The sequence below is a fragment of the Colossoma macropomum genome, unplaced genomic scaffold (assembly GCF_904425465.1).
Source record: "Colossoma macropomum unplaced genomic scaffold, Colossoma_macropomum, whole genome shotgun sequence".
Lineage (NCBI taxonomy): Eukaryota > Metazoa > Chordata > Actinopteri > Characiformes > Serrasalmidae > Colossoma > Colossoma macropomum.
In genome coordinates this window covers 18,272,996-18,286,591 of record NW_023494787.1, presented here as the reverse complement: position 1 = coordinate 18,286,591, position 13,596 = coordinate 18,272,996, and the positions used below count along the sequence as shown (strand labels likewise).

Here is a 13,596-nt window from a genome sequence, read left to right as displayed (position 1 = left end):
TGGCTCGCCCACTTAATAGAGTTGTAATAAAGCATGCATAGTCTGATGAAATGTCTTAGCTTTTATTGCTGTAAAATTTTTAAATTTCCTTTTTTCCCCAACATTTATGTAATATTGTGATATCTGTCAGCAATCTCTGAGACATGATTGGCTGTTTACATGGTTGATTTATGAACAAATATTGCAGAAATAAAGATTGACAATCTAACACTCTTGGAAACTATTTCATGTGGTGAATATCATATCCACATCATACAAAAAAGGAGACATGGACAGTCTCTCCAATCCAAAATGTAAAACGTACAAAAATAATTTATTTTCAGTGGTTTGTCTTTTTTAAAAAAAGAAAAAAATTAAAAATAATAAAAGTGCATTCAAAATCCCTTATTCCAGCCAAACAAACCAGAGAGACATTCGAAGAAAGATATTAGGCACATCATTATATTTTATATATAAAACCCCTGATTGTCTAAGGTTACTTTAACACCTCCAGTAGTATGTTAAATGCCACAAATTTGTAAATGCTATGCCACTCCTTCCAGTTTGATGACCCAGGCCTCGGCAGGGGTGGAGGGCAGGTCCGGCAAAAGCATGACAAGGCCAGATGAATGCAGAGGAGCCCACTTTAGAGGATCAGGGTTCCCCAACAAAGTCACCTAAACAAAGAAGGTAATATAGGAGTTAGTGACACCATTTTTCATCCTATTAATGACCATATGTAACTGAATGGATCAGTCTCACAGTGCAAAAAGCTACAGAAATACATACCACAGTGCTTTCTGAGGTTTTGGGGACAAAGAGCTGGAAAGAGAACTGCTTTGGATTTGTGAGAAAGGTGGCATACACTGCAGAGCTTGTGGAAGTGTACCTGCAATTGGGAAGACAAGTAAAACAGTAATGCATTCCAAGAGACACTGCTTTCTTTCAAAGTACTAAAAGAAAACAGAAGTTTCTCTTCTGTTTCTGAAGACACACTGATAAGTTACAAGCACAGCGGACCACAACTGGTCAGAACTGAAACTCTTCTTAAAAGTTGTCTTTTGGATTTGGACCATTTGGATTTCACCAGTCCAAAAGTGGTTTTTATTTCTGTTGTAATTTTCAATCTTTATGACTTTTCCCCAATTTAGAAGAATACAGTTGCTGGGACATTACCGAGATCTCTTCCGGGACAGTACTGACATCTCTTCTCCATCACATGACGGTGATTTGAATTTTTTTATTTTGAATGATTTGAATTTTTGAATTTATCGCTGGTGCTAGATAAGCAGCACCATAAACAGTATGAGAAGATGGCTTAGGCAGTATAGAAATATTTGATATTGCACATTGCACGTAGGAGTGACAGTTCATAAAATACATAATTGACCACAATGACCATGAGCAGTATAACGTAACACAAAAATGTGTATATGTGCACTACGCATAGAGTTCCTTTGTGTAACTGATCTTTTTCGTACTTGCACAGGTTGAATTTCTCCTTTCACGTGCAATAATACTGTCATATTCTACAGCTCTGGTTTATGTACTAAAAACATAACTTATTTTTACATGACCATTTTCAAAGCTCTCTTTATCCTTTAGAATTTTTGTCATTGTGTTTTTAAGACTTATATATGTAAATTATCTCCATTCTGATTGTCCTGTACTGAACCTCCTATAAAAACCAGTCCAGGCTAAAACACTCCTTATAACTTCAGCATGAATGGGCAGGGCGAAACTGCTGTGGGCTGAATGGGTGGGGATCTGTAAATGAGTTGGTCTTTGCGACATTAGTTACCATATATGGACTGTGTGGACTGGCCAGTGTATGGCACATTTTGAAACTTTGTTCACATGCTCTTATTTCAAGAAAGTGCGTTCAGTTTTCAAAGATCTGAGCCCCTAAAACACAGTAACAGAACTCACTTTTAGAATAAACAGAAGTGCTTCACTTTAGTTCAAAACTCACCAGACTGGCACAGTGCCATTCTCAGTCTGTACCCTCCATGGCTTGGTGCTGAAGATAGCCTCCCCATTAACCTTCAACCACTCTCCAATCCCCCTGAGACGCTCCTCAAATACAACTGGAATTTGGCCATCTGATGCAGGCCCAACGTTCAGCAGATAATTTCCTCCCAGAGCCACAGTGTAGACAAAGTCCTGCAGTGGGGGAAAAAGTGTCAGAAGTCAGCGCAAAAACATATGAAGGATTAGAACTCAACGTTCATAATCAATTTCACAGCACATGTGATTAGCCATCTGTTTACATTGGTTATATTACAAGGGCAACGTATTTCACCTTTATAATGGTGGGCAAATCCATCAACTCGCTGAGTTTCATGTTTCTACGGTAACCCCAGGAGCGTGTGTCCACTGAATTGCATTTCTCCCATTTGTGTTCAGGCAGCTCAGATGGAGTGTACTTGTCAGCACAGTTAAAGTAACCGCCATGTTTGCAGTAGCAACCCTGTCCCCATCTATCATTGACCACGATAACGTCCTGCAGGGGTGACACAAAGATACAACTTAAAATTCCAAGACATATAAATATAAGACAGATGTGATTTAAAGACTGAATTTCCCACCTTGACTGGACTGTCATTGTAGAGCCAAGCCAGGAATTCAGTGGAGTTCCAGTAAGTGTCAGGGGCTTCCCAGTCACCATCTGACCATATCAATTCTGGTTTGTAACTAAAAAGACAGACACATTATCAGCTAACAAACGTCCCAATTCAAAACTTTAACCTTCCCTGCATGGCCAGACATGCCCAAAACAAAACTGAAATAGAAGCTGTACAGTCTGCATAATCTGTCAGTGTAGGACAATGAGTTATTAGGTCTAGGTGTGTGGATAAAAAAAAAAAAAAACATGCAAAAATCAGATTTCAGCACTTTTCATAAGACATCATTTGACATGCAGCATGTTACCTTGTGACCAGGTCATGCAGCTCTGGCATGACTTTGCTATAAATGAAGTCTTGTTTTGTGAAGTTAGATTCCTTGTCACTTAAGTAGAGGGGATGAAACCATTCGTACAGGGAGTGGTACAGTCCAAAGTGCAGAGACCTAGAGGAAATGTTCATAAACACGTTAACATACTCTATATATAATTACAGTCACGAGCAAGCAGTAGGGGTGAGCAATATGATATGTATTGTTATCATGATAAACTGCTATAATATGCATTTCTGAGCATATTGTGGATATCGCCAGCGCTTAAAGAACACTGACAAACTGCATAGTTCATTCCAACAAAAGCACAATTAGTCCTGTTTAACTGGATTTTGTGCAACATATGAAAATTTGAATGTATCATTGTATCCAGTTTTCAAAAGTATTTTTTAGAGGCAGCTATTCTATTTTGTCACTTCCAACTTATCAAATCTTCAAAAGGCTAAACATTGTGACACTTATTGTGTATCAAGGACATTTTTAGACATGTTATGTCACCCACCCCTATTAAGAGTCACACATATTAACAGACACCAACAGAGACATAAGTGCACACACTTTCTCTTCCGAACAGCAGTGGCCAGCTCTCCTACAATGTCTCGATGAGGCCCGTTATCAACAGAGTTCCAGTTCCATGAAGTTGGAGATGCCCAGTTGGTGAAACCTTCGTGGTGTTTTGAAGTGAACACAACATACCTGCTCAGCACACAAGCAAAAACAGTGAAAACAGCTTACAGGATGGAAATATTAAACACTTGCTAGACATTCCACAAAATGGTCAGCCCTTATAGAAGCTGCACATCTTATCACCTCACATCATCCATCCATTCACTCAGTCACTCACTCATTCACTCACTCACTTCGCCCCAGAAGCTTCGAAGATCTCAGCCCATTCATCTGCATCGAAGAACTCAGCCTTGAGGCCAGGTGCAAACTCTGCGTAGGAGAATCCAAGTGGGTAGTGTTTTCTCATGAACGAGACGTAATCCAGATCCTTTTCGCCCTGCCAGTCCCACCAGAACCACTCGCTGCCGTAGGAGGGCACAGAAAAGACCCCCCAGTGGATGAAAATGCCGAATTTAGCCTCGTCGTACCAGGCTGGAAGAGGTCTGGCGTCCAGGCTCGCCCAGTCCGGAGTGTACCGGGCTTTTCTGCCCGACACACAGAGCACAGCGCAGAGACACAGCAGCAGCCAGCGGAGACTTTCCGAGCCCATTTTAAAACAATGTAGCAGAAGCTACACGACGTCCGTTCACTTTGGTTCTCACCCGGAAACAGAAATTTCTCTTATTTGTCCTCAAAGAGAAAAACAACACAGAACTGTCGGCGAAATCTACCAGGACGTGTAGAACTGGTTGTTTGCGGATCATGTGACAGCCGCTCTCCGACGGTCATATGATTCATTCTACGAACGTTTTGTTCGTTACTCGACCGGCTCGTTTGCGCATTCAGGAAGTCAAGGTGAGAGCTATGCTGCGTAAATGACCAGCTACAGTCTTATGCAAATGTTTGTGCGCCCCTGAACAAAAAGACATGCTTTGTTTCTTTTTCTGAGTGAAAGTAAATACATCCTCTATACGGAACACACTTCTGCACAGTTTAATGCACTATTTGTTGAATTTAACATATTAGACAAAAATATAAAGTGTGCAACTTTGTCACAGCGGCAGAAGTTGCTTGTCATGCTGTTCACACTCAGCTGCTGCTTCTCTGCTCGTGACTCTTTAAAGCCTCGTCAAGCACTGAACTGGAAGCCCATTCACCCCTGATTTTTCCCTCTGTGATTATTCTTTGTTTGGCAGTATCTCAGAGTAATGACTTCTTTCATTTAAAAAAAAATGACTTATGTCCTCGAAATATTGACTTATTAAACGTTGAACGTATCCTAAAATTGACTATCAAAATAATGATTTAGTATCTCTAAATAACAACTTACGTGTCTTGAAATTGTGCCTCACACTGTCAAAACGTGATTTTCCTAAAACAATAACTTACTGTCAAAATGATCACTATGGTCATAATTTTGACAGCTATTGTTTTAAGACAATTACTTTTGACGCCACACTATGTCTCATCATTCTTACCAACTTGACCATATGAGTTATTTCTAGAAAGTACAGAGTTTCTAAAAATAACTCATTTTCCACATAGTATGTAAGAATTTCAAAATCTTGATAAAGTTACTGCTTCAAGACTAAGTCAATATTTCAAAAATGTGTGTCAATTTTTTATCACTCATCTGTAGTAAAGTAACAAACGAATGTCAGTTTTGAAATGGTTAGGTATTGAAAATGTGCTCAGATTTCATTGTCAGCACTAACGGATTCTCATTCTTGCTCACTGACATGTACAACCATGATTATGTTTTAATAGAGAGAAGCAACATGCCTATAAACACACTTTCAGATATTATTTGTGGGACACATAACATCAGAATATGTACGTTTGTAAATATACCAGAACCATGAACATTACTCTTATTTTCATGTTGAGGAAACAGGACTGGGGCATCACGGGGCTGAAACACAGGGTCATGGGAACACAGAGCCCTGGAAACATATTTCCTAGCCATGTAACGTTCCTGGGGGACACAAAGGTGACCCCGGTTCAGTAAGTATGGCCTGAGTTAAGGATTGCTGTGACTTCCTGGTGGAAAACAGATGCCACAGTTCTAACAATTGAAATGCAAGCAAGTGTGGAGCCTTTGGTGATCTTGTGACCTGATTACTCAGCAGTTTGGACTGAAGATCAGCAAGACACAAAAATACAGATCACCATTTATTTCTGCATGTTATTTCATAATATCAGAACTTCATGGTCAGTCCCACACAGCCACTTTTAGGGTAAGCATACTGTAAATTATCGTTACATATGAACTTTCATACATAGTAAAAGTAAATAAAACTAAAGCTATAAAAGTTGCACTTTGGTCATACTTCAATTGCACACAGTAACTGTACTAATCCATGATTAACATTGTGGGCTCAAGTCATGTTGCTGTAAATACTCACATTTTAAAATACCAAAACTCAGATATGAAAGTATCCCGTTACACACTGTAGAATCATAATAGAAATTAACATTCTCAATATACAATTACTTTTCTCAAGTAAAAACCTAAGAATATGATTGCCTTCTCATTTTTTTCATCTCTCGAACGTGGACAGTTATATGCATAATGCAGTATTTGTCTAGACTGGATGGTCGTCGCTGGCCAGAGGATAAATAACTAGTGTTCTTGATGCACCCACACACAGAAAGTAAAAATAAATAGTCATACCACTGTAATACTTTGTGCCATTACTGCTATTGTGAATAATCCAAGGTAAAAGTTTCACATTTGATATGTCTCAGTGATTCTTACCAACTTGACCATGATTAAACATCTGCATCATATTTATGAAGATTATTAACGTTTTAAAGAAAAAAAAAAAATCAAGGAAAATTCTTAGTATTGTACCTTTAAGGCAAAGATGTAAATACCTTTCATTATACGTTTAAAGTAAGACAAAGCATCCAGTCAATTCCACCTAGGCTGTGGAAATCGGGTTAATCAGGTTATGGACTCATTCCCTATAAACTGACTGCAGTTCCTCTCAGTGATGTGCATAAGGCTCACATAGAGCTGGGCGATATGGCCAAAAATGTTATCACGATAAACAAAATTCATATCATTCGATATACATATCACGATAAATGTCAAATCATTATTTCTTTCAAGTTTGAAGGCTGATTTTTGCTCCTGGGAATGCACTAATATTCATATGACCTTTTGAGTGCTGTAACAGTGCTGTAGCTGTGTGGAGCAGTTGTGATTTAACGCTGCTAAAGCTTATTAGGACGTTAGGAAAGGGGAGTTCACTGTAGGACAGTACAGTTACGACACTTATCTCATCACTCGCACTCGGTCACAGGAGAACAGATCACCGATCACTCCACTCAAACAGGGAATGTCTAACCCCACGTTTCAGGCGTTGCTAAAGTATATCTGGCGACTCATTTTACTCGTCGCCCCCTCCCTCTCTAATCATGTTGAAAAATTTGGAAGTGCACCCTCTCCTGGCGACAGCAGAGTAGTGTCGCTTTCCTTGCAGTAGAAATAGCCACCAGGGTTTTCGCTAGAACGTGGAAGTGTGAGAATGGTGTATTATATCGAAAATTTATCAAACATTTCTTATTGTTCTATCAAGGAAAGTTATATCGAGATAATTATCATTATCGTTTTATCGCCCAGCCCCAGGCTCACAACACACCTTCCTTTCTTACCACAATGAGCATCACTGATAGGTTTGCTCTCCATCTTTTTCTAAAACTTTACCAACATTTGGTACATAACATCTTTTTTTCCCAGGCCTTGATTGTTGTGTGTTAAGTACGTTTATAATGAAGCGTGACTGAGGGTGATATAACGATACTGCCAGGTTGAAATGAGATCAGGACCAAGTGACTACAGAAGACTCCCACCCTCTGCAAGCTGTCTCTGAATGTCCTTCTTATCATCCAGCTCACCAGCGCCAGCACTGGGCTCCTCATCTCCATCTTCCATGAAGATCGGCCAATCAGAATCTCCTGAGCCCTGCTCCACACTCACTGATTGGCTGCTGAGGTTCATGGATGGGGAGTCCTCGTTAGTTGTAGTGACACAAGTACAGCCATCACAAAGGCCGAACCGCTTCAGTCCCTGTGAAACGACCCCGGAGAAGACACGTCTGCAGCCCTTACACACAATGGGCCAGCTGGAGCGATGGACCTGTCGAAGCAAAGGCAGGTGTATACAGTAACATGAAGATAAGGTGTCTGCAATCACACAAGGTCCAAAAAAACAAAGAAGCACCACTAAAGGTAGAGGGTAAGAGCCAATTAACACAGAAAGTGTCTGAGTCACCCGACTGACGAAACAGGTTCAGGCTCCACTTTAGTTAAGATTTCAACCCATAGAGACACTGACTGTCTTATGTTCATCAAACACCCCTTCAGCGCTGCTGCGTTTCTTTTTACACATCCAGGAGTACACGAGTGAGGACAGATCATACATTTTTATAGCCAGTTTCCTTATAACCAAAATGGCTAATTTTTTTTAACTTTTTTTTTTTTTATTAGCCTCTTTTTCAACCTGAAGCTCATACTATGTGGGCTAAACACGTGAAAAACGCTAGTACCCTGCAACTACTTTCTATTAGCCAAAATCATAATATAAAAAACATTATTTGCCAAACTAGAATTTTAAATTCATAAATGAAAATTGACTACATAGGAAGTTATTCTTGTTATTACTTATTATTTAAACAAGAATCAAACAAAGTGCTGCACTGAAAGTAAGAGGCAACTGGCTTTTTAGTGCAATTAATCGTGCAAAATTATTCTCTGACATTTTGGTACCGGTGTAGCAGCAGAATTAAAATACAACATGAGTGCAGTGTCTCATAATATGTACATCATAAATTTGCAACACAGATCAGTGTAGATCAAATTAAAAAATTGCCTGCTAGTCATATGTTTGGAGAAAAAAAATCTGCGGATTCCAATCTTGGCCGATTCCAACTGTGCAGCCCTTCACGTAAGTAAATTTTGTATATTGTTGTGTATTGTGTTGTGAATAGGGTTGTAACTACTCACAACCTTCATAATTCAGATTAATAAGATACAGTAATGTCTCTTGAAACACTTTTCAAACACATAAGGAGTGCCTGAAAGTGTGCCTTAGGTTTCCAACTTCTTTTACAATGCTAAATGTTTATTACAACATTCAACATTATAAAAGGACAATGAGACTTTGGAATGGCAGTGAAGTTGCATGGGCATATGCACACATACTGAACAAAGGCCCAGTTGCAGAGAGAAAACCACAAAATACAGGAAACATCATCTTAGCTTAACCACCACAGCCACTGAACTGTTTAACTGTTTTCTTTAAATTTCACTGACAAAGACGATATGCACACAGATGAGCAGACATGCCACTAATGTATCCTAATGTGCTAATAACAGCCTCAAGCTAATGATCTAGTCCTGAGCATTACCCCCTAGTGCCAAGCTTACATGCTAGCCACAATCTAGTGAGAAAGTCATGTGCTGATGCACTAGCCATAAGCTATTAGACTTACTGGGCATGTACTTTCCCCCAAACATATCTGGTGACGAAGAGGAAGGGATGTTCTACCCTAAACTAGGCTCATTAGTTTTTATTACCCCTCAAGCAATTTAGGCAGTATTAAAAATTAGTAATTTATTTAATCTAGTCTGGTGAATGTACTGTTCAATGTCCCATGCATTTCAAATAGAAAGGTCTGACCTGAATCAAAATACTAAATGTTGTATTGTTACACCCAAAATTGTGCATAAATTCATAACTTACTACAATGTTACAGTCTTGTTCTGTTCACATTTTGGCATTGAAAAACAACGTTCTGTGCCTCAAAGCAGAACTGGGGTCATATAGCCATATGCATGCATAATGATCGCACTGGCGTCCCTAAAGGGCAATGGTGTTATCTGCCCTATGTCGTGTTTTAAACACATGCAAATGTTGCTCAATATGCCTTATGGTGTGTTTTTATCATAGTCCGTAATAGTTGCAGAGCAACTACTGCATAGTACTATTAGTATCTGTACTTTCAGGAGAATAAGTAATACTTTTACCCAACCTTTTTTGTTGTAATCTTAATTTTGTCAGATCTGCTGTTTGTCCCCACACATTAAACCTGCCGTAAAAATGTTCCTTTAGAAACGGAAAAGAATATAAAATGGCAGAGGACTGAGTTTGAAACAGCGTGGATTGGACGAATGGTCACTGTGCTTCACTCACAATGTGTTTGATGTGTCTGGTGTGAATTCTGAAAAAAAGCTTAACATTTTGAGTAGCTTACAGTAACAGCATGTGTCCGTAGATGCTCCTGTCGTGTGAAACGTTTTCCACAGATCTCACATGGATAAGGTCTTTCCCCTGTGTGGCAGCGGATGTGCCTTTTCAGAATACCCTTCTGTTTGGTGGTGTATGGGCAGAATGGACATTTATGTAGTCTTCCTGAGTAAGTAGAGTGACATTTTAAATTAAGCCAACCCTTTAAACAAGTCTCTAAAAACAGCAATCATTCAAACAAAGACTAGGCACACATTACAGGGGGCACACATCTGATTTTTTTTTGCCTAAATGTGACAGATCTGATTTTTCCAGAGCTGTATGAATACAAAAATCTTTTAAAATGATGAGCCATTTGGCTATATTCACATTTCAAGCCTTATCGCCCAATTCTGAGTTTTTGCTCACATGTGATCTTTCTAACTTGATGGTTCACATTCATGTTGGCAAGGGACTCAAAACTGTCATTAATATGAATGAACCCTGTCTAAAACAGCCCACATGTGCAAATCCTAATCAATAATGTCACGTAAGCACCATCATGAAAAAGGGTTTGATGTGTTGCTTTAAGCTAGGTGCTGCTGCCAACACTGAATGAGGGTGCTGTTAAAAACCAAACCAAAAACAAATAAACAAAAAAAAAAAACAAAAACAAAACACCTGACCTGACTGTTTTCATTAAGGTCACGAATCGGATATATATCCAATCTCAGACCACATATAAAAGAGGCTCATATTTGATTTGAAAAGATCAGATTTGTGTGTTCACACAGCTCTAAAACATCTGATCTATGTCACATTAAGGCAAAAAATCTGATTTGTGCCACTTCAACCAGGTAACATAAATGTAGCCTTACATACATGGTCCTAGAATGGTCCTAGCCGACCATAATTAGAGCAGATTAAAATTTGTGTTTTTTTTTCCCCCTGCGGTGCATGGACATATTGTCTGTCTTTTCTGGGCAGAGGTCTGTCACACTAATGATAGATAGAGGCAACTTACAAACATAAATGGAAAACTAGAATTGAGCAATAAAACTGCTGTGAATACAACCTTAATTATCTTTCAGTCTGATCCCACTGTTGATACAAAATTCTGAAAAAGTATGTACCTGCATCTTCCATATACCAGTCACTTTGCAGCTCCATACTGCAAGGGCCTCCGTGCCCAAGACCCTCTTCCACACGGCCCATCATACTACTGCTCCCCAAACTATGGGGAAAATGAGGCACAAGCTCCTCACGGTTTGGGTTGGGTCCTCCACGAAGCAATACATCTACAAACTGCTTCATCTGATAGTTGGGCAAGGACGTTGGCTCTGTGCTGGGTGCAGGGCTTGAACTAAGGGTCCTGTCCTCACCATGACTGGGGTCTACATAGAGGGCCATTTCTTTAGATTCAAGCGAACATTCACCTTCCTCATCAGGGTCAAATTTAATCTTGGGGTGTACCAACCCCACAAACAGCCCTGAAGAAGAAGAATTGATCAAGTCCTGCCCTGAGTTCTTAATAGGGGCATTTATGGGGGGCTGGCTGGGGAATCCTGTTTGTGAGCTCTCGCTTTCAGAGTCTTTGCTGCTGGTAGCAGCTGGTGTGGAAAGAATATCTGAAGGAGCCTCCACTGAGCTGGGTGTCTCCATACCCTGAGGGGTTCCTCTATCTGTCTGAGACGTGGAGGCCGCATTAGCACTGGAGACTGAAGCTGGAGTGCCACTATCAGCCGGTCCCTCTCTCTCCCTACCCCTCTCCCTCTGGCTCTCTTTCTCCCTGTTACAAATCTCCAGTGATGATTTGATGTAACCTTTACAAAAGTTCACCACATCAGTCATTTGCAAGTAGCTGGCAGCTGACATGATTTCAATAACATTATCGCTCCGCAGATCTATCCGACCAGAGTACAGAAAGTCCAGAATAAGAGAGAACGCCTCTGCCGTGACAATGTCCAATGAAGCTGTGCTTTGCCTATGACCACTGTCCTGCAAGTAATGCACCAGCAGAGCCCGGAAATAGCCGCTGCTGGCAAACAGTATGTTGCGGTGAGCTTTGAAGACACGACCCTCCACAATGACGCTGCAGTCACAGAAGAAGTCTCTCTTACGCTGTTCATTTAGCTCACACAAAAGCTTGGACTGATAGGAGGGCACCTCCATCTTCTCCCTTTACATGCAGCCAGGATCTGTTGAGTTTCTGTGCCAAAATTTAGGAGACAGATTAATAAGGATTGATCATAAAGGGTTAATGAATACTGAATAACCAAGTAGGCAGACATTAATAACGTGTTACTTGCAGCAATTAAGACGGCACAATATCTGTGAACATTCACACTGTGAATATGTTGCTACACATTGCAACTGTGAAATCTCTCACTATACAACGCTGCGAAAAGCATTAATGGTGGATATGAAGGTTTAAGACAACCTTGCATTATTCTGAACAAAATGCAGTTTATCCAGCTAATTTGCTCAGTGAATTTCTGAGTCTTGTATTTTTTAATTTATGCATGTTCTATCTTGCACTGCATTTTTTCGAAGACAGGTATTTTATTATTATTGCTCTTATAATACTCTGTATGTGGACTGTAGGCCAACGTACGATCAGGTTGTTTTCTAAAGCCTTGGCTACAAGTCACATCAGAATCTCAAAGTTAACAGTAACTTCATTAGTTTTTTTTTGTTGTTGTTGTTGTTTATGGCCTCCAGGCTTAAAACTCTGAGGGTCTTACAAGTGAATGGTGCATTACACGACAGGGAAACGTTTGTGAAACCATTTAAAAAAGGAACTGCAGTGAGCTATTAGGATATTAGTAATAATATGGCCAAAATATATTGCGAATATATTGCTACACATTGCAAATGCAAGATCCCTTCATATACAGCAAAAGTATAAAAGGTTGATGTGATGTTAATGGCTTGCATTATTTTAAATTACATTTAACATTAAGTCGATTATCCATCTAGATGCGTGCTCACTGAATTAGTCTTGGAATCTTGGCTCATGAATGCTGGAAATGTTTGGACATGCGCTGAATTTTTACGTATGAAAAGTGCCGTTACAAACAAACATGGTTATTGTTTCTGTTGTTATTGTTAGTCTCTATGTGGACTATGGGCCACCTTACTGTCAGGGTGTTTTCTAAAGCTTAGGGTAAAGTCACATTAGTAGAATCTTAACAGGTATTACTTCATTAGTGGTAGTAACTGTAGTTAGCTTAACAGAGAAACGTGAGTGAAACCATTTAAAGCGTTACTGAGGTGAACCGTTAGAACACCGCTAACACCGTTAGCCGAGTTCTGTAGCGCTTCGCCGTTAGTATTTCAAGGAACAGCGCTTAGCACGCAGCTTACAAGACTGCTGTTCTCCTGCTAAGTCTACAAAAGAAAGTTCATAATTCACATGAACGAACGGAATAACAGGGGTAGCCTAAACATATTACCTTACTAATGAGGGAGCCTGTAATTCCAACGACCGAACTGTTTATTCTCCCCCAAAACTTCGTTCAGTGATGTTGCTAAGCTGTGGTTATCCGCTTCCGGAGACCATGTAGTGTCACAAGAGAAATGACGACACATCTGACAGACCAATCGAGAGCACCGTTTGGCGAGGGAAGGGTGGAGAGGTGGAGGGACGGATGGACGGATGGAAGGATGGAAACTACCTACATAAAATTATGGATGTATTTTTTTAAGGCCCATGTCATGGAAATATGAATGTTCTCCTTTTTCTGAAGTAAAAAATGTGATGTATTATGTAAACATTATCAACGATTAAAAACATCCCAGATAGCAAAGTAACGTTGAATCAA

At 39.8% G+C, this 13,596-nt stretch overlaps 2 protein-coding genes across 2 annotated transcripts; both read right to left on the bottom strand.

Annotated features, from left to right (window-relative positions):
* Window positions 1-48: 48 nt before the first annotated feature.
* On the bottom strand, window positions 49-4,374 carry fuca1.2 (alpha-L-fucosidase 1, tandem duplicate 2). The gene is made up of 8 exons (XM_036566306.1): window positions 3,795-4,374; window positions 3,493-3,630; window positions 2,911-3,048; window positions 2,568-2,673; window positions 2,282-2,482; window positions 1,952-2,142; window positions 769-868; window positions 49-656 (listed from the first exon to the last, which is right to left on the bottom strand). The coding sequence occupies exons 1-8, from the start codon at window positions 4,148-4,150 to the stop codon at window positions 525-527; spliced, it is 1,362 nt and encodes a 453-aa protein (XP_036422199.1). The 5' UTR covers window positions 4,151-4,374; the 3' UTR covers window positions 49-524.
* A 980-nt stretch (window positions 4,375-5,354) lies between these two features.
* On the bottom strand, window positions 5,355-13,345 carry zbtb8b (zinc finger and BTB domain containing 8B). The gene is made up of 4 exons (XM_036566305.1): window positions 13,228-13,345; window positions 10,906-11,981; window positions 9,801-9,958; window positions 5,355-7,684 (listed from the first exon to the last, which is right to left on the bottom strand). Exons 2-4 carry the CDS (start codon window positions 11,942-11,944, stop codon window positions 7,382-7,384), a joined length of 1,500 nt encoding a protein of 499 aa, XP_036422198.1. The 5' UTR covers window positions 11,945-11,981; window positions 13,228-13,345; the 3' UTR covers window positions 5,355-7,381.
* Between the last annotated feature and the right edge of the window lie 251 nt (window positions 13,346-13,596).